At 37.8% G+C, this 26824-nt stretch overlaps 3 protein-coding genes across 6 annotated transcripts; 2 read left to right on the plus strand and 1 right to left on the minus strand.

The window, feature by feature from the left end:
* The first annotated feature begins 3351 nt into the window (after positions 1–3351).
* LOC139151250 (zinc finger protein 709-like) lies at positions 3352–26558 on the plus strand. 3 transcript variants are annotated; one of them, XM_070723906.1, is made up of 5 exons: positions 3359–3586; positions 10750–10945; positions 11047–11186; positions 11852–12100; positions 14088–15420. In XM_070723906.1, the coding sequence occupies exons 2-5, from the start codon at positions 10883–10885 to the stop codon at positions 14290–14292; spliced, it is 657 nt and encodes a 218-aa protein (XP_070580007.1). In that variant the 5' UTR covers positions 3359–3586; positions 10750–10882; the 3' UTR covers positions 14293–15420. The 3 variants fall into 3 exon arrangements, with proteins under 3 accessions (XP_070580005.1, XP_070580008.1, XP_070580007.1); XM_070723904.1 differs by lacking the exons at positions 10750–10945; positions 11047–11186; positions 11852–12100; positions 14088–15420 and adding exons at positions 21836–22649; positions 22734–24498; positions 24834–26558 and having other exon boundaries at positions 3352–3586; XM_070723907.1 differs by lacking the exon at positions 10750–10945 and having other exon boundaries at positions 3358–3586.
* Positions 15977–20949, minus strand: LOC139151257 (THAP domain-containing protein 5-like). 2 transcript variants are annotated; one of them, XM_070723919.1, is made up of 5 exons: positions 20130–20949; positions 19170–19277; positions 18592–18832; positions 17617–17719; positions 15977–16715 (listed from the first exon to the last, which is right to left on the minus strand). In XM_070723919.1, the coding sequence occupies exons 1-3, from the start codon at positions 20611–20613 to the stop codon at positions 18765–18767; spliced, it is 660 nt and encodes a 219-aa protein (XP_070580020.1). In that variant the 5' UTR covers positions 20614–20949; the 3' UTR covers positions 15977–16715; positions 17617–17719; positions 18592–18764. The 2 variants fall into 2 exon arrangements, with proteins under 2 accessions (XP_070580020.1, XP_070580021.1); XM_070723920.1 differs by having other exon boundaries at positions 18592–18795; positions 20130–20948.
* LOC139152254 (zinc finger protein 709-like) lies at positions 22443–23429 on the plus strand. The gene has a single exon (XM_070725396.1). The coding sequence runs from the start codon at positions 22443–22445 to the stop codon at positions 23427–23429; it is 987 nt and encodes a 328-aa protein (XP_070581497.1).
* Positions 26559–26824: the final 266 nt, after the last annotated feature.

Genomic DNA, 26824 nt, shown 5'->3' on the forward strand with positions numbered 1-26824 from the left:
TTTCAATTTATTTTGCACTTGGTAAAATTGTTTGAAAATTACATTGAACACTGATATTTTTATTACATTTTTCATATGATCAGTGTTTGAGTCAAAATATTCAACAACCAAACAATAACCATACATTTTGTAAAAAACAGTTCTCAGTTTGCCAGAGATTGAAGACCAAAGAATATGCAGGAATGGAAAATCTGTGACAGGCTTCTTGTGTTATTTCTCCAGCTGCCAGCTTCCAATGAAAAGCCTGAATATGGTATGGTTAGTTGTCAAAATGGTTATTGAACTGAATCAATAAAAAATATGTTTCTGTGATAATAAAGGATGAATTCACAACAGTTCAGTTTTGTCCTGGGTCCTATGAAGAATTTGAGAAATTTGTGTGTGCAGTGGTGCAGTTTGGTGCAATCTGGGGTGTTTTCAATTTGTCTTTTACTAGTAAAACTCGAAAATTTTGAGAAACTGATATGTACAATGGTATACAATGGTGCAATCTGAGAGGTGTTTCACTTTGTTTGGCACAAAAAATTGAGTAACCCCTTGTTCTTCCTCTCTTCATTTTGAGTATCCCCCTTGAAGTTTTCAATATTTTGAGTGACCCCCTCACATTCCTCCGACCTTTCCCCAGGCCGTATAAAATGATGGCTCCCTTAAGACGAATCACTCTAAGATATAACCGGTTCTCCTGGGGACCAAGATCACATGACCAGGGTCAAAGCACTATCGATTCACCGCTGTCTCGCTAGGTTCCTCCATATCATAAAACCACATTTATTGATTCAATATACTCCATCATTAACAAAGGTAGAAAATGATGTGTGAAGTTGCCCTAACTTTCCTATATATATAAGTTTAAAAAGCCAAAAGTTGCTACATGTACTGACCACAATTATACCCTTGGGATCTAACTATATGAGGAAGACGTTAAAATCTAAATATGGCACTCCCCAAATGTATTTGGCCGAAGAACCATTGTGTATCTGACACAGTCTTCAATTTGCACCTCAAGGGTGCCCTGAAAATAAAAAAAATGTGTTCCAGAAATAACTTTTCGGTGGATTTTGTTTTTCCACCTTAGTGAACCAATTTTTTTTCCTAAGCCTCCTCTGGCTGATTTTTTTTCATTGACATTCGCTTGGGAACATTTTTTTTTTTTTGCAAATATTCCAGACCCCCAGGATATCAAATGGTCCACCCCTTTCATATTGTACTATGTTGTGCTTTGATGTTGGGTATGAAAATTACATAAGGAGGTACAAATGATAATTTATTTATCAATAATGATTAAAATGATTATGTTGACCATAATTTGCAAATAGATACCAAGATCCTCAAGGTGCAAATAATATTTGACTCTATGGGCGTGCAAAGTAATAGCCTAGACCCTATCGTCGCTTACGGCCTTCGTCCCCACTACGAAGGTCCAAAAAGCGATGAATAGGGTCTAGGCTAGCATTAAGTAAGGGACGGACCATTAGATCTTTGGAGGGGGTGGTCAGTCAAAATGAGATTGTGAAAATTTTTTTAACAATTGCAAATTTCTAAAAAAAATTTTTTTCCAAATGAGAAAAGCTGTGCTAATTTTTTTTTTCAGTGTAAATTTTCAGATTTATAATTTTTTTTAGTTCGACGCTGTCTGAGGATACAATCTCACTAGTGTATATCACTAGCGCAAATAAGATTGTGTGCTGTAACCCCAACATAAATAGGGCCTAGTGATTTACATTGCACAACCAATGACAGTCCATCCGTCTCTTCTGGTTCTGTAAAAAATTATGAAGAGATGATTCATATAAATCAGAAAAAAGAAAGTGTCGGCAATGAGTTTCCCTCCCTGTATGATGACAGTGTTCTCCGTAGGATTTTTTACAAGAGGACGAAGATGTGGTGCAAAGCACCACAAGCGACCGCGCAGGTTAAGCTTTTGAGAGATTAAAATGGTGTTATTTGGTGGCACTTGGGGAGTATTTTTTTCAGATTACACATCTTCCTCTGAAACATGGTCTTCTTGCTCCTCAGTAGCTTCCTATAGTTTTGAAAATTGACTATTTGGGTTTCCTGGCTTCCCTTTCTACTGCATGGTGAAATGCCTACATTCACTCCACCAAACATCATGCATATCTCATGATTTACAATTCATTTTTACAAACTGAGAAGTTGTTTGCAAAATATATTGAAATTTGCATATTTGTGTTTTTAGGGCAATTTTTGCCCTTTTTTGATCAAAACATCTATTTCTCGGTAGCAGCATGTCCAAATTGATTGGATGTGTATAGATGTGGTGAAATTTCAATATTTGTCTTTTTAGGGCAATTTATGCCATTTATGGTCAAAAAATCTGTATTCTCTGAAAGGGCTTGTCCAATTTCCTTGAAATTTGCTACATAAGTCCCTTAAGATTTGTTTAAATCATGCTCTTTTTTTGTGGTGGAAAAATTCTTCAGATAATTGTAGCATTTGCTACACACAAATGATTAGTCATGCAAATTTATTCAGTATTTGCTATAGAGAAACCTTCAAAGTTCAACCCTTTTGTGTGTTTTTGTGTTGGGATTTGTTGGATAGATGGCATTCTACGTAGTGTATTGTTGAATGTTAAAAAATGTGTTGCTGTTGTTTTTTAGGCTGTTTTTTGAGAAAAAAAGAACTGAAATGCCTTTTTAAAAGCAAAATAATACATAATGACTTGATATGTTAAAATTGTTTTATCATTATTGACGTGTTTCTACTTGTTCACCATTCTTGCATTCACCATTGCAATAAAATGCTGTAAAAAAAAATGAAGCTGATGTGGCCTGCATCTGTTCACCTTGATCTTGAAGGGCAAATATAAATTTCTGTCTTGACAACCATACCATAGTTTCAATGTTTTACCTAGTGTATGTGCTTGGTTTGTACGCAGGAAACAAATAGAAAACAGGCTCTATAATTTTATAATTTTCAAATGATCAGAATACAAAAGTTCTGAAAAGATAAGATGATCACAACTTCCAGTATAAGGCATACAGTCACTCTAAATGTATACAATAAAACACAAAATTAAATATGTGCCTGGAGGATGTACTAAAAATATGGAAAGCTGCTTCCTGTCGGTAAAATCTAAAAAAAAATCAAGATTTAAAAGACTTTTGCAGATTTTTTTTCACACATTTGTATTCTTATTTATTTATTTTTTATTTTGCAAACTAGTTTGAAGATTTTTTTTCCTAACTTTCTGCTCTGAAATTTTCTTTTCTGTTTTTGACCACCCCTCCCAAGTTCTAATGGTCCGTCCCGTACGTCCCTAAGAACCTTGATGTTAGCGATCATTTTGAAGTGAGTTAGGAGGTCAGCTTCTTGTATTTTCAACCAATCAATGCGAAGACCGAAAAACAGTACCCATACCTCCTTGCTACCTCCTTGCTCCCCTCGTGCCTCGTGTACTCGTTACTTGCGACTGTGCCTTCGGCATTCCCGAACCGCCCCATCCCGTTGTGCAAGAGGCTATACCAATAGTAGGAAAGCAGGCCTGGTAGGAAAGAAAAGGCACAGGGGAATGTTGACAGTCTAGCCAAGCGTTGAACGGCGTCCAGTCGATATAATTGAGGAGGTAAGAACATGAAAGGCTCGTGTTGGCCTGTAGCCTGTACAACCACAGGTGCTCTTGTGCTTGAACTGGGCACCCACTATTGATCGCTTACTCGATCTGCCGTCCGCTGCAACCAAAATACCCATTGGCGGGCCGATCGAGTACGCGATCGATCGATAAGACGCAGCCCGGCCCACGGGCGCCGGTGTGTACGACCGATGAGCGCTGTAGAGCTGATTTTTAGCTCATATTTGGTATATGTCTATACCGGTAAATACCAAAAGAGCTTATATGGTGAGTCGGTGGTGTCTGTATGTCTGTATGTTCTTTATTTAGTCATGTACACATACGTGATTGGCATAAAATGATGAAATACAAAATAATTACAAGATTGAAAAACTTCGCAAGAGAGATGAAAAAAGCTTACAAAAGAGCTTTGCAGTGATATGCACAAAGGAATCATCGTAACAAGACATACTTGAAAAAGGACATCTTGTCAAAATGTTTCAGCTGAGCTTCATGCATGAATATCAAAAATAGAATTGCAGTAAGTATCTCCTAAACCTTGTGCAGGTGCACTTTGACAAATCATAATACAATGAAATTGAACTCTAACATCTCTTTTGCATATACACAGTATCTCCACAAAATTTTGTGGAGGGACCGTGGCATGAAGTACAAAGTCTGAGGTATGTAAGGGTGCCAGAAATCGACAAGTGCGGGGCCAAAGTGAGGGCCAGCACAATCAAAGTGCGAGCGAATGTGAGGGCTTGAAGTGAGGGCTCTCACAATCGAAGTGCGAGCGAATGTGAGGGCTTGAAGTGAGGGGCGCTTTGAACCGATCAAAGTCGGGCTCAGACATACGAAAAATGAGAGTCAAAGTCGTTTTCAACGTTGAATAAAAACTTACTAAAAACTTACTATCTCCAGAATACAGTCGCGGTGCGGCATAGCTCTGTGAACAGTTGAACGGCTGAGCGCGGAACGAGTACACATGACCTGCGTACAGATCATGACCCATTACATCACTTCCGTCTTTTTCGTTAACCTTTTCGTGTTTTTAGTCATTGCATTTCAAATATCACAGATATCCTTTTTATTATTAATACATGCAACTCAAGCGAGCGATACTTCTTCTGGTACATTTGTACGACTATAGCGCGACTGATAATGTGACTTCAATCAAACCAGTTCACGACCTGGGCACATGACTCAGATATTGTTTATCCGACATGGCGTCGTATGTGGAGTTTTTGTCGGAGAATTTTCGAAGAAAGAGGAAACTTTTTTGAAGAAATTTTAGACTGGTTTGTTCATCAGATAAAGTAAGATCATGGGAAAATGTATTTATGGAGACTAGTCTCGTTCTCTATGATTGATTTTTTGAGGATAAAAAAATTCAATAGCTACGAAAACTGAGAAATCAGACAACAGCAAATGACAAATTCTTTTTTACGTTTGTACTGACAGTATGCTTTTTATTTTCTCTGTACACAAAGTTTGATAATGATTTCAAAAGATCAATTGCATCAGAATATCAGGGGTCATGAATGCTTGTAACCTTTACATTTTGTTAACAATGATGGATATTTTACCGCAATAAAGAATGCCATTTTGGTCAACGAGCCCTTGAATATTGTTCACTGAATCAATCTCATTGTCAATTATACTCACAGAAATCATAGCTATCTCTGTGTAGTCAGCGATTGACCAGCCATTAGATAGAAATTTGACTGTCTCCTTTGTTTCATACTATATAATCAGAAAGCTCTGCGACCTTGCATCACGTTTAGGGCCTATACGTTGTTTGTCTGTAGCGGAAATAATTGTGCCGTCTCTGGCTCTGAAACTTTTAAGCCAACGACTTGATGATTAGAACAAGCAATTTATCGGCAAGCAACACATCGCGACCGAATCACTTGCTGTAAAACGAATATGCATCACCGTCCTATGCATGCATCGTGTATCAGCCTTGAGATAAACATAAACTCTGTGACAGGCATGTAGGATGTCAAAGACATTTTATGCATTTACGTTTAACAACAACCTAGACTTAGTCGATTGTACGAAAGGTGGTGTTGAAACATATTTCAACTGAAACGCAGTGGCTATTTCCCAGTAAAATACGTAACTTTCACTCTCTCTCTCTCTCTCTCTCTCTCTCTCTCTCTCTCTCTCTCTTTCATGTGTCAATATCGGGTGTGGTCTCTAAGCGTACCGTCATTCTAATTTGTGTTAAGATGGAAATGATCATTGCAGTTTAATCTTGAAATTGGCCAAATGTCATAACTAGACAATTATTGTCATGGTCTGGAGCAAGTTATCAGCTTGTATAAAAGTCGGAAGTTTTTGCTTCCGAAGGGGCGCACGCGTAAAATACTGAACGTGTAACTAAAATTCACCATTGAAAATTTTAAGACTTTCAAAATTAAGCCTGTTGTACTGTCAACAATAAATAAGACAGAGCAATACTGCCGACCTCAAAGACTCCGCGTATTTTTTCAACCTTACCAATGCAGCAATGGCAAAAGTATGAGTCTAAAAATATTACATCACGGTATTTGGCTTAAATATGCCATCGACCCGATGAACACGTTAAATTCGGACACCTGAACCCTGACGCTACCCTGACGCAAAACCTGTAAGGTGGTGAAATCTCCGATATATATCGGATATTTATACTTGCGATTTGACAGAATCTATTATCGTCTAGTATCGAAGCTAGAGTCATTTCTCAGAAGTCGGGTTTGACCAGAACTGTAAGGTAGTGAAATCTTAGATATGTATCGGATATTTACTTGCGATTTGACAAAATCTAGTATCCTCTAGTATCGAAGCTAGAGTCAGTCCTTGGAAGTTGGGTTTGGCCAGAACTGTAAGGCACAGGGCAAGTCATTCTAGTATCGTTTAGTATCGATATTTGTGGCGAAGGGAAATTCGTCTTGGTGTGACTGATGGACAGACAAGCAGACACGATGTGTTCTGTAATTCTGCTACAACACACATTTTAGTCCGTGGTTCTACTTCTATATATACACCAAAGCATAGACCCTCGAGAAAAACGGGACAGGCAACTGCTGTTTTTTTTTTGTTTTTTTTTGTTTTGTTTTGTTTTTTTTTTTTTGTTTTTGTGCTATCTATCTTAGAATACATAAAGTTTATTTGCCAAGCGGTCCCCGACAACAATACTTCGTACTTAACACTGAATCTCATTAACGATCAAACTGACGTTCTGAATATGTACACTTTGCTCTTGCATGGCACGTTCCGAGTAATGACACAGAGAATTTTGAGGGTTTTTTGATACCAGTCATGGTGAATGTTCTGGTAACGATGAAGATCACAGTTTTCTCGAGGGTCTACGACCAAAGTTAATGTCAAAGTCGACATAAAATAAAAAACAACGGAAAGGTCAGATTTGCATGTTATGGCTTCATTTAACTAACAAATAAACTAATAGATAAACTGACGCTGTGAAATCGTCATTAGTATGTGTACAGAACCCTGGATAATAAACAGAAAATATACTATCTGTTTTGCATTATTTCTGTCGGATTTCCATTCCCGACAATATAAGAGTCCCCAAATCGCCGAAAAATATAGGGTAAATATCGGAAATTTCACAGATCCGGCGAGCCGAGGCACAGGGCAAGTCACAAGTCATTCAAGTATCGTCTAACATCGATATTAGAATCCCCAAATCGCCGATAAATATCGGGTAAATATCGTCGATTTAACAGACCGGGCGTGCCATGGCACCAAGCAATTTATTCTGGTATCGTGTAGTATCGATATTACAGTCCCCAAAAAACGCTGGTGAACATCGGCGGTTACACAGACGCGGCTTCCCATGGGACAACCACAGTTCATTCGATTCTAGTATCGATTCTATAGTCCCAAAATTGTCGATATGTCAAACTTCAATACTAGATTGTAAATACCCGTTATTTAAAAATTTTGCAAAGTCGCGCCTTCATGAGTGTCGAGAGACACTTGAGATTTTGAACGACGTGATCAGTCGTGTGTCATTATTGTCGTGGCATTAATTTCAATAACGATAATCCCCCGATGGGCTTGTCTGAAGTTTAAAAGCTTTACAAGAAAGTGTTTTTCAGTCCTGACAGTGTATAACCTAATCATGGCGATGACTGATGTTTTAATATTTCTGCCAGTCGCACATATGGCGTTTGATTTCACTTTGACAAGCACTTTGAATGTGCGATCCCTGCCTGATCAGTCAGTCGCCGATTTTTAAAAATCAGCCAGACATTATATTCTTCAAGAAACTCAACGATGTAAAGATTACAAAATGCCTCATTCATATTTTTACGGTGTTTGACAATTTTTTCCATCAGGGACGTTATGTACTTTAATAGCCAAGGTTAATAGCCGTTCGCTCATATCGTGAAGCTTCGATCGATGCTGTAGCTCCATGCATGCTCATACACAGGGCTGCGCTGTATCGTATTGTGCTTTTAGCTCAACCCTCAAATACACTCTCACTTTGATTGTGAGAGCCCTCACTTCAAGCCCTCACATTTGCTCGCACTTCGATTGTGAGAGCCCTCACTTCAAGCCCTCACATTCGCTCGCACTTTGATTGTGCTAGCCCTCACTTTGGCCCCGCACTTGTCGATTTCCGGCACCCTTACATACCTGATGAAGTACAAAGTCTGAGGTGTCTAAGAATATTCTTATAACGACGGATGTACTTCAACTGGGAAAATATGCTTTGAAAATTTTGTTCTTGTCAATGCTATTCTATCAAAAGGATTTTGAACAAGAGACAGATACTTCTCTTATTTGAAAAGAGTTTTAATCTACAACAAATATTTAGTTTCTCAGGGCTTTCAATGACTTTCTTCCAGACATCAACAAACTTTGCTTTCAACAGTTCGTGTACACTCTAAAATTGGAGATGTTTAAGATATATCCCGTAAAACCGGGCCATGTGACTAAAATAAACCAATGACCATGTCAATTAGGCCATGCGGAACACCAATGTCAACCTTGAAATGTGCAACATGTTATATGTCTGTTTGTCTGACAAATACGCATATTGCGACTGCTCGACTTTGACTACTGAGGAAAAACAACAGAATCATGGTCTTCCAGACTTTTTTAGCTAAGGACTCACAATTCCTGTAACCATCAGATGGCCAGTCATTTCATGTCTTCTACGTCCCAGCACATCAATGATCCACATCGTGACCAGAATGAAAATGAACGCATTATCAGAGAAACAGAACATAAAACAAGGAGACAACTTGAACACCAACAAAAAGATAACGCCACCGACACTACTATTGTCAAATCTAATTCCTGATTTTCGAATTGCGAACTCTCGCGAGATTCTGAAAATGCGCATGCGTATTAGTCTTAGCAACGGAACACGGTAGGACAACAGATTGCGTAACATTTCGAACAATGGCTTCAAGGACACGGCCGAAAACAGTCGTTGAATTGAAGAAGTATTTGAGAGATCGGGGAGTGAGCACAACAAATTACAGAAAACAGGAGTTGGAAGACTTATGTAAGACAGCAGAGGAGAGGAAAGTACCACTCGAGCGTGATGACTTTTGTCGGGAGAGTGTTCTGAAAAGGAGAAGGTTTGTGATTTATTTTTTTTTACCGTGTTGAAATTGTATCGTAAATTTTTACTGAAAGTACTTTCTAGAATGACGTTTCTCACGCAAAAATCGAAACTTAAGCTTTTTAATGCTTGAAGAAACTAAATTTCTCGATTGGGTTGGGTGACATGTTGTTTCAAAGGAGTTGATACATGAGATTTTTAGCGTATTATCAGCAAATTTCGCCAAATCCGCGTCAGTGAGCGTCTTGCTCTCTTCTTATTTCGTTCGTTTGCGTGTTCCAAAATGAGCGCGGAAAGCTTTTGAGGCATCCAAACGGGGAGTTGCTTTGGGCCGATTCACATATTTTGCGAATTTGAGGATGTATCCGATTGCTTTGGAAAATATTTCTGGAGTGCGGAAACGTCGAGTCGTTTTTGGCCGTGCGGTATGGAGCATTCGGGGTTTTTTTACGGGAAGGGAAGGGGGGGGGGGAGTGTTGGAAAATCGTCGCGCAGCAGGATTTGGAAAATATTAGTAGCCTGAGTAAAGATGTAAGCAATATCATGGATTTTGACAGCCGCGTCACCCGAAGGCGCAAAATAATAGATCTTATCCAAAATGACACAGTACGACAACAACACCATCTATTTACATGTCTTGCAGTAGACCAATTGCTACTTCCATGATAAATGTAAGCACCGCCTCTCCGCCCACAGAAACTGTGTAACTATACCGCACGAAGTATTTGGTCTGAACACAGGAGCGACCGTGTTCTTAAAATGTATCATCAATTGGCTAATCTAGAAAATGACGCTCGGACAAACGACGTAATAACAAAGATTTCAACGACATATACATTGTTCTGCTAGCTAGCTGTACGCAAATCTCGGCACGCACCGCATCTCCGAAACGTGAGGCAATCGGCGTCAGCGTTGTTTACGTTTTTCGCAGTGTGTCTGTCGTTGTATCATGTCACACAAAATAGGTGCAATAGAAGTCGGTTGTCTGTTCGTGACCCTATTAAACTCGGAGCTCGGATATGTATTGCTGTGGATCCTTAGCCCTACCAATCCCTTTGCTGATTGTGTTGGGGGAGTGGCAACACAACCAGCAAAGGGAGTGGTAGGGCTACGGATCCACAGCAAGGATATGTACTGGATCTGCTGCAAACCTCGCCGCAAAGCAAAGGGCAAAGTTCACAGTGTCACGCATAAGTAGGCTAAACGGCCTTTGATTTGATTGGAGGAGAAGTTGGAATTATGTTAATGAGAATACAGGGTGGTTCATTCGTTATTCTATATATGTGATAGAGTGTTTTTTAAAAAATTCCTTCGTATTAATTACATGGGACTAATTGATGCAACCAGATGATATCTTGTGTATGGTTTACATCAACTTCAGTCAATTTCATAAAATTGTATAGAGGTTTGTGATATTCAACCCATGCTGTGAATAAATATGACAGCTATTGTCCCTTTATAATAATGAACTTCATCAACTAGATTTCCAATTTGCATTATTGCTATTTGGAAAAAATATGACAACAGCAAATACAGCATCCTTGATAATGCACCTAATATTTTTTTTCTTGTTTTATTTTCAATTTGAAAGAACTACTACTGATGGCAGATTGTTGGTCAACCCAGATAGTGTAAGAGAGTGGAAAGATGACCTCAATTTTTTACCAGATGTTGAACTTCCACAAGTGATAGTCTATCTACTCAGCAATGGCTGGTCAAAATCAATGGTTAATAATTATAAGTCATCTGATGGTTGGAAGTTGCATAATGATGGTCATGTTAATAAAGTAGGTTGATTTCTTTTTTGTGAATTTGAAAAAAAATGATAATTTTAATTTATTCTATTATCTGTTTTACCAATATGTTGAAAACGTTTGGTTATTTCTAGGTACAGCTTAGCAAGCACAATGATAATTTCACATATGTCAGGGGAGTTTGTGTCAGGGAAACAGAACAGCAAGCTGTTTATAAGATCTGGATAATTTTAGAAGAAAATAATATCATGTCATCATCTTGTGAGTGCCCTGCGTAAGTAAAACTTGTTTATTTAAATATTCAAATAATTAAAACATTTCATAAATAACATTTCTTGGTATGGATGAATGTAGCATTTTTCAACTCAAAGTCATAAGGAAGGAAAGTGATCAAGGTTCATGTTATTTTCAGAAATCTTCTTGTTTCATGTCATCACATAAAAATGTTTATTTTTTTCTCATCAATCTCTAATTCAGAACCTCAATTCATTTGTCATGACCCAATATGCCAGACCGATTGAGCTTTAACTCTAAGCTTTTTCATCATTTTTGCTGTTTGTAGAGTTTTTGGTTTGAATCCTTGAACCATGATGAAATACTGGATATTAGTTCATCAACACTGTCACAGCCAATGTTAAGCATAATAAGCATGGTTATTGTTGCCCATTGTATTCAAGTCTGGACTATAATTCATATGTCAACATTGACATGTAGAGGTTTCATGGACAAATAGAATACTAGGCATTTCTGCAAAATATGGGGATTAGTATAAGGAATTATAGTTGCAGCACAGAACCAAAGCTCTTCCAAAAATGGCCAAAGGTAACAGCTAATGTCCCTTTAATTAATTCAATACATTTTTTCTATGCTTCTTTCAGGCTGCATTTGTCATTAGTATAAACTATGTCTAATTGAGGCAATTAAATATTTTTTGTATAGGGATGATCAAGCATGTAAGCATGTAGCAGCACTATTGTTTGGATTGTGGTCGTTTACTGACAGACATCAGGATCGACACACTCTTGTTGGCACTGACATAGCATGTACATGGGATTGTCCTAAGAAGGCAGCAACCCCACAGCTCCTTGATGATATTGATGTACGAACAAATAGGTCAACTCCACTCATAAAACCAATACTTGCTATGTATCAGCCAGTAATTGACATGCCAGATGATTTAGAAAAAAGGTGAGCTTTGAAACAGACAAATGTACATATTCTTTGGTGTCTTTACATGGAGAGAGGAGTGGTCAACTTGTTTGGTGAGCATGCAGTGGTGACAGAGCATCACAAGTATAGCAAACAATTGAATCTTATGGTGAAATAAAGCCTAGGTCTCCACTCCATTTCACTCTATAACTTTAGTAATTATTTTGAGGCAAGTGATTCAATATGCTCAATCTGCTGAATAAATTACACATCAAGAAATAAAAATTATCCTCTAAAATGTCTAGACAAAAGTTGAGCCTTTTATGATGCAGGCTATTTTAACAAGCTTATCGGTAATAATGTACATGGCAACATGCCTTACCGTTTCACTATACCTATCTGCAAACACACACATGCACACCCCCCCACATGCACCCCCCCACACACACACCCACACCCCCAACACACACATACACACACACACACACACACACACACACACACACATATATATATATATATATATATATATATATATATATATATATATATATATATATATATATATACACAACCCTACTTACAGACATACAAACCTACTCACATATACCTATTAAACTATCTGCATACCTACCTACCTACCGGTATATCTATGGACCAACAATCCAATTCACATTACTTCCTTAAACTGCATCCCTACCTACCAACCTATATCTACCTGTGTCACCAACGTGATTCAAATCAAATGAAGAGAGCAGTGATGTATTTACCTTAAAGGCCTTCTCACTTTGCTGCTGTCATTTCTTTATGAGATTACAGATAATACAGACCAGATTTCCTGCCGACATACCTTCTCATACACAGTTCATCAATGCATCCAAGCATCTATGCATGTGTATGCATATATACACATACATACATATACATATACACATACAAATACATACGTACATACATACACACATACACACACAAATACATACATACATACATACATACATATATGCATACAATACATACATACATACACATATGGGTACACATACATACATACACATATGGGTACACATACATACATACATACATACATACATTCATACATACATACATACATATATTCATAGATACATACATATACACATACATACATACATATACACATACATACATACATACATACATACATACATACATACACACATACATGCAGACATGCAGACATACATACACATATACATACATACATACATACATACATACATACATACATACATACATACATACATACATATATTCATAGATACATACATATACACATACATACATACATATACACATACATACATACCTACATACATATATACATACATACATGCATACATACATACATACATACATACATACATACATAGGTACATACATATACACATACATACATACATATACACATACATACATACCTACATACATACATACCTACATACATACATACATACATACATACACACACACACGCAGATATGCAGACATACATACACATATACATACATACATACATACAATACATACATTCATATACATACATGCATGCATGCATGCATACATACATACATGCAAGCATGCATGCATGCATACATACATACATACATACATACATACATACATACATACTCATATATGTACATACATACATACATACATACATACATACATACATACATACATACATACTCATATATGTACATACATACATACCAGTACATACATACATACATACATACATATGATACATATACACAAAATGTATACATACTCAGACTACCAGATATATAGACAGAAAAACATATATCCATACATATTATACCTACCTAAATTATGATACAGGCTAGCCATCACTCTGAATTCCAAAGTACTGGAATATGTATAGTATAAAGTTACGCGATAACTTTAGTTAGGATATATTCAATGTAAGTAATATTGAGAGAAATTTGAAAATCACTAATGTTTGGGGTTTTTTTTGTTTCAGGTGGAAACATGCTTCAAGTGAAGATTCACTTGCAATCCGGTATCTGTCTGGCAGTTCGAGCAGTGATTCAGATACAGATGAGGAAATGCCTACATTCTTAGAACTTTGCAAAAAACATAACACTGGTGGACTGGAGTCTCTTTTATCAGAATTACACAGAGTACTTGTGATAAAATTGAGGAAAATACCAGGGGTCAAGCTATGAATCAGGAGTGGGTTAAACAAAGAATAGGGAGGATAACTGCTAGTATTGCTCATCAAGTCATACATGTACAAAATCCATCACCAACTCATTCTCTCCTTAAAACTATTTTCGGTCAAAACAATTTTTCTGGAAACATTCATACACAATATGGTAATGACAGGGAAAGTGTTGCACGTAGTATGTACTGTATGGAAGCTGGGCCAATTACATAGGAAATTTAAGATTTGGGAAACAGGTTTGATTGTTGATCCAGATAAACCTTATCTAGGAGCAAGCCCAGATGCAATGGTTGAATGTGAGTGTCACGGTAGGGGGGTTGTTGAAATAAAGTGTCCAAGTACAGGCGCTGATTGTACTTTAGAGCAGTACACTAAACTCAAACGAAATAATGTAACTATGGATGAAAACAAGAATGTTCATCTTGGATCTGGTCCATGGTTGACACAGATACAGATGCAGATGGCATTAGCTAAGGTGGAGTATTGTGATTTTGTACTGTTTTTAGGGAAACATCCGTATGTACATGTGGAGAGAATTTATTATGACAGGTCATTATGGAGTACATGGTGTTTCAAACTGACAAATATGTTCATGTCATGGGTTTTACCTAATGTTTAATGTGAAAGTTGCTGGTAGTTTTCTATTTCATAAGCTAAATGTTTGTTCTTGTTCTAGTTTATAAAAAAGCTTGCTATATATGTGATACAAATTACTGTTGCCTTGGTAATGATTCTTGAGATTTGGTAAATGTCATATTCTAAAGGCAATTTTATAGCAGTGATGACACAGCATCGTCTGATCATGACACCTAATTAGCATAGAAAACTGCTCTCATATCTATTCAAATGTACCGTGAACTCCAACACAGCTTACAAATGTATACACCACCAGATAATGTAATTTTACCAATGTGTGAAATGCACATCACTGGAAACAGTGGCTTTACCATCGTGAGCAGCAAAGCGGTTCTAATTGCAAGTCATGTATCCAACGGACAAGGGGATATTGTCATGCCATCAACACTCACACTACTTGCAACTCACAAACTTGTACTTAAGACATCAAAAGGCAAGTCATTCCTGTAAAAATTATTATTACTCAGAAATAAAAAATGAAATCTTCAAAATATCCAGAACTTTTCATCTATAAATCAATATGAGCTGTACATATAAGACACAATGTATCTTAACAGTATTGTTTAAGGTAGTAATATGACAAAGTCAAATTGAGCAAGAAAATGTGATATACAGCTGCAAGTGCTAGTTCTTTGAATATCTTGGTCTGTTATGAAAGGTTGATGTGAGTTTCTGTAAATCAAAACATTTGCCTCAACCATAAGCTAAGAAAAATTGTTATTCATATAAAAATATAGAAGTAGTCTAGTTTGACAATAAAAAATGAACATTGTTTTTGTTGTGTCGGGTTTCTATTTGGGAACTAAATTATTGAATTTCATTATTTGGAATATATGAAGAATTGGACCTAAATTTTATGAAAACAACCTGTTTAAGAGTACAGGAATGAGACACACAAGTAATCTCAGAGGCCAATGTCGGGTAAACTCAGTCTGACAGATGAGACATACTTATGGACCACACTATCTCTTCACAAGTGGTTCATAGAGATTGCACAATGCTGCAGCAACTACTAACATCTGATTAGCAACAGGTTTCAAAGTCAATGGTATGGTACGAGATAGAAGTGAAAAATTTTTTATTCTTTCAATGGCTCTTTCAACATGAATACGTAGACGGGCAATATTCCGAGTCTGAACAATTTCATTTAAACTTAAATGTTTCCCCTTACCCCATGTACATTTGCGTGTAAAGGTGGAACTGCAAGATCAGCATGCCTCTTTAAACATAAATCTCGAATCAAAAAGCCTCTATCAGCCATGACCAAGTCCCCCCTTTCAAGTAAATCAATTATCCCACATTCCTTGGTAATATGGCGGTCAGACGCATTTTCCTCCCCACAACTTTGAAATAAAACTGATATATCCATCTGGAGTGATACCAATAAGGGCTTTACAAGTATTCCGTGATTTGTAATTAGAGTATGTTATGTATTGTGCTTTCGGCATTGATGGCTTTTGGATATAAAATTCTGTACAGTCAATAATAACTCTGGTTGCCCTATACTTCATCTTAAAACTGTGAGGCATATTTTTCAATATTTTTCTCTTGGATGGCCACTTTAAAAGAGGTGACATTGCATTACTCATAACAGTAATCCAAGTAATAAAAATCTGGGATACACGGGTGGCTGATGTACTGAACATATCAGCCAAAATAAATAATGACAGTCCCTGTCGAAGCCTTAAAAGTGTGATTAGGAACTCTTGAAAAGGGCGAAGCTTCCTATTCCTTCCTGGTTTTTTATAAGTGGATCTCTCATTATGTTGTCCATCATTATTCATTTCTCTGAAAAAAATGTAGAAAGTTTAATTAGTAAAAAAAATCATGAAAAACCTTGTGACCATTATTAGTCTAAAGCATAAGCTGCTCTTGAACTGTCTGGTTCAACCAACAAAGTACTTTAAAGGGGAAGTTCACCAAGGATGATTTTTACATATGTGCTAGCTTTGGGGTCGGTTTAATATTCAAGAACACCACTTTCACCATTTCTAACATATTTTACAAAAACAGCTAAAAATAATAGCTGAAGTTGCATTTTAGGGCTTCATATCATGGGTTTGACTCATGGGAAAAAATGTCAAGCTTGATGCTTTCATCAGCTGTTACGAAAGGGATCCACTTCAAAATGGGTATTGTTCGTTGACTCACGTTTACACAGATTATGTGTGTCTGTACATGAGTGGAAGAATAATGCCATTATCATTGGAAAATGGTCCATTCCGTATCACATGATGAAGTGCCAAGCTTTGCATTTTTCCCCCTGAAGCAAAATCCATGTTGATGAAGCCATAGAATGCAACTTCTGGTACTATTTTCGTCTGTTTTTGTTTAAAATTCTGCATGTTGAAAATGGCGACAGTGGCGTGTCTCGAATAACTGACCACAAAAGCTAGCACATATGTAAAAATCAGCCTTGGTGAACTTCCCCTTAAATGAAAATCATTTCCTTTAACCTCCATCACTCCTTACGTAACATACACTATGTATTTTTTCCTTCTATAAATACAATTCAAATGCATCAGCCATACTTTGTCATTTCCACTGAAAACAAATAATATTTGAAAGCCCTTCCAAAGTCATGCTCATCCACCTGATAACCCTGGAGCTGTATAACAAATATTACTGGGGTAGGGCCACAAAAATGTTTGTCAAATATGATAGAATAAAATAGAAACAAGGTAAGTACCTGACACTAGATTTTCCACGCCAGTATCTGATGGTTTTACCACTAGCTGTTGTTGCTGACACGATGTCAAATACATCAGTAAGTTGGCTCCTTGATCTTATACCTATTGATATGCATATTTTATATCAAAACCAGAGTGAATAGCTGAAATGACTTGAAAAATACAATTAAAAGGTCATGATTAATAATTTTCTACTATAAAGAAATGCAGAGTAAGTATAACATAGATGACATCACAAAAAATTCTCTGATTTAAACAAAGATATATCCTATGGGGTGGACCATAAGATATTCAGGGGTCTCGAAGACGCATGAGGTGGCAATTCTTTTTCTCAACAAGCTTCACAGGATTTTTTTATCTTTACAGTCCTTTTTTTGTAAAGCCATCTGTGGCTGGATTTTATTTTCATTTATGTCTGCAAGGAATAGTTTTCAAAAATATTCCCAACTCTGCCCCCCCCCCCCATATTACAAATGGTCAACCCCTAAGGAGGAAGGTGAAACTTGCTTCAATTTCCAAGTCACAAGTGATTTGAACTATATTCATGATTATTTCAGTACATGGGGAAAGTACAAATATGTCAAAGTAGGTTTTATGCAACTGAAGCATAAAATTGCAGATTCGACCAAATAAAAACAAGGAAATTCAAACAATCACATGTTTAGACACCATTAAACATTACCAAGAACAAATGAGAACAATGACTGAAGGACCGAATTGGAAGAAAAAGAACTATGTGTCTAAAGTATAAAAAATTAGCAATGATTGGAAAAAAGATTCTAAGGTCCCTCAAACGAACCTGAACATCAAATTTCAAAGCATATTTCTGGCTTTATGTATATTTTCTACTGCCTCACAAGTACTGAAATGGAAACTCAAGTAAGAGTCATCTATACACAGTCAGTACCTTGATATAGTTGATATAAACTGTCTATCTCATGGTGTAAGTATGATTCAAGGAGAAAATACTCTACCTGTGTATTTCATACAGCTCTTATCATCTTTAAGAATACTTTCAACAGTCAAGTCTCGCCGTAGTGTTTCAGTGTCATTTAGAACAGACTCCAATTTATGAATCTTCTGTTTTAAAAGCAAATTTTCTTCTTAACCCTTTCACCACCATGGTTTGTCCCAAATCCATTGTTTTCTATGGTAAAGTTGGACCTGTATACAGGGAACTGGGGGTGAAAGGGTTAATTTGTAATAGATGTGACCCTGAAATCAAAAAATAACAAGTTTCACTTTACTGTCTAAAAGGGACATTATCTGTTATTGCCTGTAATTTTTTTAGTCGACGAATTAAATATCCTTTCTGTGTATCAACTACAGAACTGTGATTGAGAATCAAAGGCCCTGGCCAGAGAGACAGGCCCAGTGGATGAAGGAAATACTAGTATTTAAAGAGATAAGTGCACAAATAATAAAATGAGGAACAGATAGTTATCTTAAAGGGATGGGTACACAATAAAAACAAGGTACAATGAAATCTCATAAAAGTATCAAATATATAAAACACTTCAGAAAAAGTTTTCTAAAAGAAGATTGTGGATACCTGTGATTTCTGTTTGAGTAGCAACACATACACTGGAAACTTCATCCACATCAGTTTTGCAATATAAGTGATCTTCACTGGGTGGGCTGGTGACAGTAAAGACTCCATCTGACAATCAAAAGATGGCAAAATCGATTATTTATTTCTCAATTTGGCAACTATACATTTGAGGAATACAGTCATTTACTGTAAAAGTACAAGACCTACGTGGGTAAATCCCCACTATCAACTTCCCTTGCAATGTTCCGATCTTCCTTAGAAAACAGTGCCCTTCTTATCTTCCGCCAGTCTCCTTTTTTTCATTCTCTATGAATTGGAAAGACTGTAAGGAGACTGGATTAGCATGGCATGGTATGTGCTGGTCAATGAATTCATTGAAAGTTCTTACCCCGTAATGTCTAATCATGGGAAAATGGAAACATTGCCTGGGATATTGGTAGGGACTTGTCAAGTATGGTATCCGGTCCCATCTCGCCTTAGAATTCATCATAAATATGAAAAAGACACTTTCGGCAAAGCCACTATATTATTTCTGTGGAACACGTTCGTTCCCACCGCAAAAAAAAAGAAAAATAAAAAACATGGTTCTGAGCGTATATGGACGCGGACGCTAACACAAAGGACACCTTTGACGCGCATACGCGCAGTAAAAAGTAATATTCAGGTCACAAAGATTCACTAAATGCTTAAAATCGACTTACTTTTATAAATTATAGCATCCCGACTCACTTATAACCGTCATAAAACATGTTTGTCCGTTCTCTATCCAAAATTATTCGAATTTTCCTTCACGCAAACTATTTATAGGCACGTTTTGACAGCAGACGACAATGATGAAATGGCCAGTGTACCCATCTTACGCGATCGACAGCGTGATGAATATACAAACAAATAGGCAATAAAAATACTTACATTCAGATGCTACCTTCGCAAGCAGAACGGTAAAAATGATGAACTCACCTTTCATGGAGACAGGCGGAATACGTTTTTGAGTTCCGTAATGATACTCAACTTCAAGTTCAAGAGATGGGCTTGAGTTGGTCTCCAGAACCACCAGATCATGCAACTCCTCCGCTGGCTGTAGTACTTTATGGTTCTCGACCCCTCGGTTTAACTGCCACTGGTTTCTGGGACGGGATGGATCCGAAGAATGGCCCCAATCATTATAAGGAAATTTATGAGGCACAATATTGTGACTCCAGTCGCCAGGAGATGGGAGATTGTCAGAATCAAAGTGCCGCGAGCAAACCCTTGAAAATTTGTTGGGGAGCCAGGACGGTTCTCGACGGCAACTATCGATCCACTTACGGCGAAGATATTTCTGCGATATCCGATGGGGAAATGGATGAAAAGTCACCCCAGACATCCATGGGTACTTTCCTAAATTTAGGAGTTTCCGGGTGTGAGCTTTGCAGTCCCGTACTGCACACTGGAACTCGGGCATCTTCTTAGCAACCACTGAGTAAATTTATGACAATCGCTGATAAATATGTCCTACCGTCTGTTCGGAAATACGCATATTGCGGTCAATGCGCATGCGCACAAACTTAAATCTCACGAGAGTTCGCAATTCGAAAATCTAATTGCATACAACAGGACACGGTCCCTCCACAATCGTGAAAAGGAACAGAAATGAAGGCGAAACACTTATAAATGCCAGACTTCAATACAAGCTACCATAGCTTGAACTAAAATTCACATGAGCATACACACAAACACAATAAGACCAAACGGTAGACATTCTAGCTTCCCTACTTGAATAATAAACATCAGTAGAACAACTTACAATGTATAAACACAGTCAATCAATCATTCAACGTGTCTCACCTATCAAAAATGAATTTTAAGCGTCTGATGAAGAAAACTCTGTTTTAGAAACGTAGCGTCAAAGGATCCACATATTAAAAGAAATTAGCTGCTGATATTCAAACTGTAACAGCTACCATGTTCATTAGTATTTCCTTCATTGATAACCTAGGCCTATTATCTAAATTACCTTATAACACGATTGGAACTAATTTTGGGATAATTGGATTTTCATATTTTGCAAATTTCTCAAAAGTGTTAGGTGCCATATAGCTAAATGTTGCAATATCGTAAAATACTCATAAAAACAAGTGTGTAATGTAACAAGAAAAGCAGATGAGATAACATTTGTAGATTAAATCGACATTACTTCACCATCCAATTATCCCAAATTAATTCCAATCGTGTTTTATATAAATATCACAGTGCAGTCCTATCTGCCGCTAGGTCCCTTACTAGTAGTTCAAATTGTCCAGCCTCCAGGGTACATCTGTAACATAAGACCCCAGTCTCATTGTCTAGACGAGTTGATGCATCATGTGTCAGTTAGCCACTTGTGGCTGCATTTGGTAGCCCTCTGCATGAGCTGCATTTAAATCATTAGATACGGCAGCCATTTAATGACAGATCGTACTTCAAGTATATTGGTACCATGCTATTTAAATGTATTATCAAAACATTTCTCAGGTTCTTGCAGTGCAAATTAAAGTACATTATATCTAGTCAAATGACATATGCAATTGAAAAATAACTTGACACCAATTTCAAATATGTAGTAGCTGCTTCACAATAATCTTACAATACTTCCAACAAAGTTTGTATGTAACACTCTTTACATGAATGTCAATATTTACTTTCAGGTCTGACACAAAGAAGTTCTTGTAAAGTTGCAACAGAAACTGAGGACCATACTTGTGTCAACGATATTAATTAAAAGATGAGGCCAGACAATTGTAAAGTGTGTGGTAAGAGTTTCACAAGGAGAGATCACCTATCTACAAAGACATCCAGGGATTCACGAAGAGGAAACTCTGTTTGTTTGTAAAGTCTGCAGTAAGAGTTTAACAGAGGAAGAAAGTCTGCAACGCCACAACAGCATACATAATAAAAATGAAAATCCATTAGTCTGCAAAGGATACATACAAAGGAAAGGCGCATTTCTGCAAAGTTTTAGGCAAGGGTTTCACATGTAATGGACATCTTGAAGTTCACATGAGGACACATACAAGTGAAAGACCATTTGTTGGCAAAGTGTGTGTGGCAAGGTTATCACACAAAATGAAAAATCTTGAAGTGCATATAAGAACACGTACAGAGAGGAAGCCTTTTATCTGCAAAATATGTGGCAGAGGTTTCACACATAAGGAAGATTGCAAAGTTCACATGAGGACACATACAAATGAAAGACCATTCCTTTGCAAAGTGTGTGACAAGGGTTTCACATGTAATGGACATCTCAAAGTTCACATGAGGAGACACACAAATGAAAGACCATCTGTCTGCAAAGTGTGTGGCAAGGGTTTCACATATAATGGAAGTCTCAAAGTTCACATGAGGACACACACAAATGAAAGACCATCTGTCTGCAAAGTGTGTGGCAAGGGTTTCACATGTAATGGACATCTCAAAGTTCACATGACGACACATACAAATGAGAGACCATTCGTCTGCAAAGTGTGTGGCAAGGGTTTCAATTGTAATGGAAGTCTAAAAGTTCACATGAGGACACACACAAATGAAAGACCATCTGTCTGCAAGGTGTGTGGCAAGGGTTTCACATGTAATGGAAGTCTCAGAGTTCACATGAGGACACATACAAATGAAAGACCATTCGTCTGCAAACTGTGTGACAAAGGTTTCAAGCGTGATGTACATCTCAAAGTTCACATGAGGACACACACAAATGAAAGACCATCTGTCTGCAAGGTGTGTGGCAAGGGTTTCACATGTAATGGAAGTCTCAGAGTTCACATGAGGACACATACAAATGAAAGACCATTCCTCTGCAAACTGTGTGACAAAGGTTTCAAGCGTGATGTACATCTCAAAGTTCACATGAGGACACACACAAATGAAAGACCATCTGTCTGCAAAGTGTGTGGCAAGGGTTTCAGATGTAATGGAAGTCTCAAACTTCACATGACAACACATACAAATGAGAGACCATTCGTTTGCAAAGTGTGTGGCAAGGGTTTCACAAGGAATGGAAATCTCAAAGTTCACATGAGGACACACACAAAGGAGAGACCATCTGTCTGCAAGGTGTGTGGCAAGGGTTTCACATGTAATGGAAGTCTCAGAGTTCACATGAGGACACATACAAATGAAAGACCATTCCTCTGCAAACTGTGTGACAAAGGTTTCAAGCGTGATGTACATCTCAAAGTTCACATGAGGACACATACAAATGAGAGACCATTTGTCTGCAAACTGTGTGACAAGGGTTTCAAATAAATGGAGATCTCAAAGTTCAAATGAGGACACACACAGATGAAAGACCATTTGTCTGCAAAGTATGTGGCAAGGGTTTCACAATAAATGGGAATCTCAAAGTTCACATGAGGACACATACAAATGAAAGACCATTTGTCTGTAAAGTGTGTGACAAGGGTTTCAAAATAAATGGAGATCTCAAAGTTCACATGAGGACACACACAAATGAAAGACCATCTGTCTGCAAAGTGTGTGGCAAGGGTTTCACATGTAATGGAAGTCTCAGAGTTCACATGAGGACACATACAAATGAAAGACCATTCCTCTGCAAACTGTGTGACAAAGGTTTCAAGCATGATGTACATCTCAAAGTTCACATGAGGACACATACAAATGAAAGACCATCTGTCTGCAAAGTGTGTGGCAAGGGTTTCAGATGTAATGGAAGTCTCAAAGTTCACATGAGGACACATACAAATGAGAGACCATCTGTCTGCAAAGTGTGTGGCAAGGGTTTCACATGTAATGGAAGTCTCAAAGTTCACATGACGACACATACAAATGAGAGACCATTCGTTTGCAAAGTGTGTGGCAATTGAGGGTTTCACAAGGAATGGAAATCTCAAAGTTCACATGAGGACCCAAAAATGAAAGACCATCTGTCTGCAGGTGTGTGGCAAGGGTTTCACATGTAATGGAAGTCTCAGAGTTCACATGAGGACACATACAAATGAAAGACCATTCCTCTGCAAACTGTGTGACAAAGGTTTCAAGCGTGATGTACATCTCAAAGTTCACATGAGGACACACACAAATGAAAGACCATCTGTCTGCAAAGTGTGTGGCAAGGGTTTCAGATGTAATGGAAGTCTCAGAGTTCACATGAGGACACATACAAATGAAAGACCATTCCTCTGCAAACTGTGTGACAAAGGTTTCAAGCGTGATGTACATCTCAAAGTTCACATGAGGACACACACAAATGAAAGACCATCTGTCTGCAAAGTGTGTTGCAAGGGTTTCACATGTAATGAAGTCTCAGAGTTCACATGAGGACACATACAAATGAAAGACCATTCCTCTGCAAACTGTGTGACAAAGGTTTCAAGCGTGATGTACATCTCAAAGTTCACATGAGGACACACACAAATGAAAGACCATTCCTCTGCAAACTGTGTGGACAAAGGTTTCAAGCGTGATGTACATCTCAAAGTTCACATGAGGACACACACAAATGAAAGACCATCTGTCTGCAAAGTGTGTGGCAAGGGTTTCAGATGTAATGGAAGTCTCAGAGTTCACATGAGGACACATACAAATGAAAGACCATTCCTCTGCAAACTGTGTGGCAAAGGTTTCAAGCGTGATGTACATCTCAAAGTTCACATGAGGACACACACAAATGAAAGACAGCTGTCTGCAAAGTGTGTGGCAAGGGTTTCACATGTAATGGAAGTCTCAAAGTTCACATGAAGGACACACACAAATGAAAGACCATTCGTTTGCAAAGTGTGTGGCAAGGGTTTCACATGTAATGGACATCTCAAAGTACACATGAGGACACACACAAATGAGAGACCATTCATCTGCAAAGTGTGTGACAAGGGTTTCACATGTAATGGAAGTCTCAAAGTTCACATGAGGACACATACAAATGAAAGACCATTCCTCTGCAAACTGTGTGACAAAGGTTTCAAGCGTGATGTACATCTCAAAGTTCACATGAGGACACACACAAATGAAAGACCATCTGTCTGCAAAGTGTGTGGCAAGGGTTTCACATGTAATGGAAGTCTCAAAGTTCACATGACGACACATACAAATGAGAGACCATTCGTTTGCAAAGTGTGTGGCAAGGGTTTCACAAGGAATGGAAATCTCAAAGTTCACATGAGGACACACACAAATGAAAGACCATCTGTCTGCAAGGTGTGTGGCAAGGGTTTCACATGTAATGGAAGTCTCAGAGTTCACATGAGGACACATACAAATGAAAGACCATTCCTCTGCAAACTGTGTGACAAAGGTTTCAAGCGTGATGTACATCTCAAAGTTCACATGAGGACACATACAAATGAGAGACCATTTGTCTGCAAAGTGTGTGACAAGGGTTTCAAAATAAATGGAGATCTCAAAGTTCACATGAGGACACACACAGATGAAAGACCATTTGTCTGCAAAGTATGTGGCAAGGGTTTCACAATAAATGGGAATCTCAAAGTTCACATGAGGACACATACAAATGAAAGACCATTTGTCTGTAAAGTGTGTGACAAGGGTTTCAAAATAAATGGAGATCTCAAAGTTCACATGAGGACACACACAAATGAAAGACCATCTGTCTGCAAAGTGTGTGGCAAGGGTTTCACATGTAATGGAAGTCTCAGAGTTCACATGAGGACACATACAAATGAAAGACCATTCCTCTGCAAACTGTGTGACAAAGGTTTCAAGCATGATGTACATCTCAAAGTTCACATGAGGACACACACAAATGAAAGACCATCTGTCTGCAAAGTGTGTGGCAAGGGTTTCACATGTAATGGAAGTCTCAAAGTTCACATGAGGACACATACAAATGAGAGACCATTCGTCTGCAAAGTGTGTGACAAGGGTTTCAAAATAAATGGAGATCTCAAAGTTCACATGAGGACACACACAGATGAAAGACCATTTGTCTGCAAAGTATGTGGCAAGGGTTTCACAAGGAATGGGAATCTCAAAATTCACATGAGGACACATACAAATGAAAGACCATCTGTCTGCAAAGTGTGTGGCAAGGGTTTCAATTGTAATGGAAGTCTAAAAGTTCACATCAGGGCGCATACAAATGAGAGACCATTCATCTGCAAAGTGTGTGACAAGGGTTTCACAATAAATGGGAATCTCAAAGTTCACATGAGGACACATACAAATGAAAGACCATTTGTCTGCAAAGTGTGTGACAAAGGTTTCAAACGTGATGTACATCTCAAAGTTCACATGAAGACACACAAATGACAGACCATTCATCTGCAAAGTGTGTGGCAAGGGTTTCAATTGTAATGGAAGTCTAAAAGTTCACATCAGGGCGCATACAAATGAGAGACCATTCATCTGCAAAGTGTGTGACAAGGGTTTCACAAGTAATGGAAATCTCAAAGTTCACATGAAGACACACACAAATGAAAGACCATTCGTTTGCAAAGTGTGTGGCAAGGGTTTCACATGTAATGGACATCTCAAAGTACACATGAGGACACACACAAATGACAGACCATTCCTCTGCAAAGTGTGTGACAAGGGTTTCACAAGGAATGGAGATCTCAAAGTTCACATGAGACACATACAAATGAAAGACCATTTGTCTGCAAAGTGTGTGACAAAGATTTCAAACATAATGGGAATTTCAAAGTTCAGATGAGGACACATACAAA

Source organism: Ptychodera flava, chromosome 15 (assembly GCF_041260155.1).
Source record: "Ptychodera flava strain L36383 chromosome 15, AS_Pfla_20210202, whole genome shotgun sequence".
Classification (NCBI taxonomy): domain Eukaryota; kingdom Metazoa; phylum Hemichordata; class Enteropneusta; family Ptychoderidae; genus Ptychodera; species Ptychodera flava.

Bases quoted from the DNA above. Each gene is read 5' to 3' on its own strand.
- LOC139151257 (XM_070723919.1), bottom strand. From the start codon at position 20,613: ATGCCCGAGTTCCAGTGTGCAGTACGGGACTGCAAAGCTCACACCCGG. The intron at 19,278-20,129 runs GTGAGTTCATCA...TTTGATTGTCAG, and splicing joins TCCGCCTGTCTCCATGAAAG to ATGGAGTCTTTACTGTCACC. The intron at 18,833-19,169 runs GTATCCACAATC...TTTTGATTTCAG, and splicing joins TACTCAAACAGAAATCACAG to GGTCACATCTATTACAAATT.
- LOC139152254 (XM_070725396.1), top strand. From the start codon at position 22,443: ATGAGGAGACACACAAATGAAAGACCATCTGTCTGCAAAGTGTGTGGC.
- LOC139151250 (XM_070723904.1), top strand. From the start codon at position 24,963: ATGAGGACACACACAAATGAGAGACCATTCATCTGCAAAGTGTGTGAC.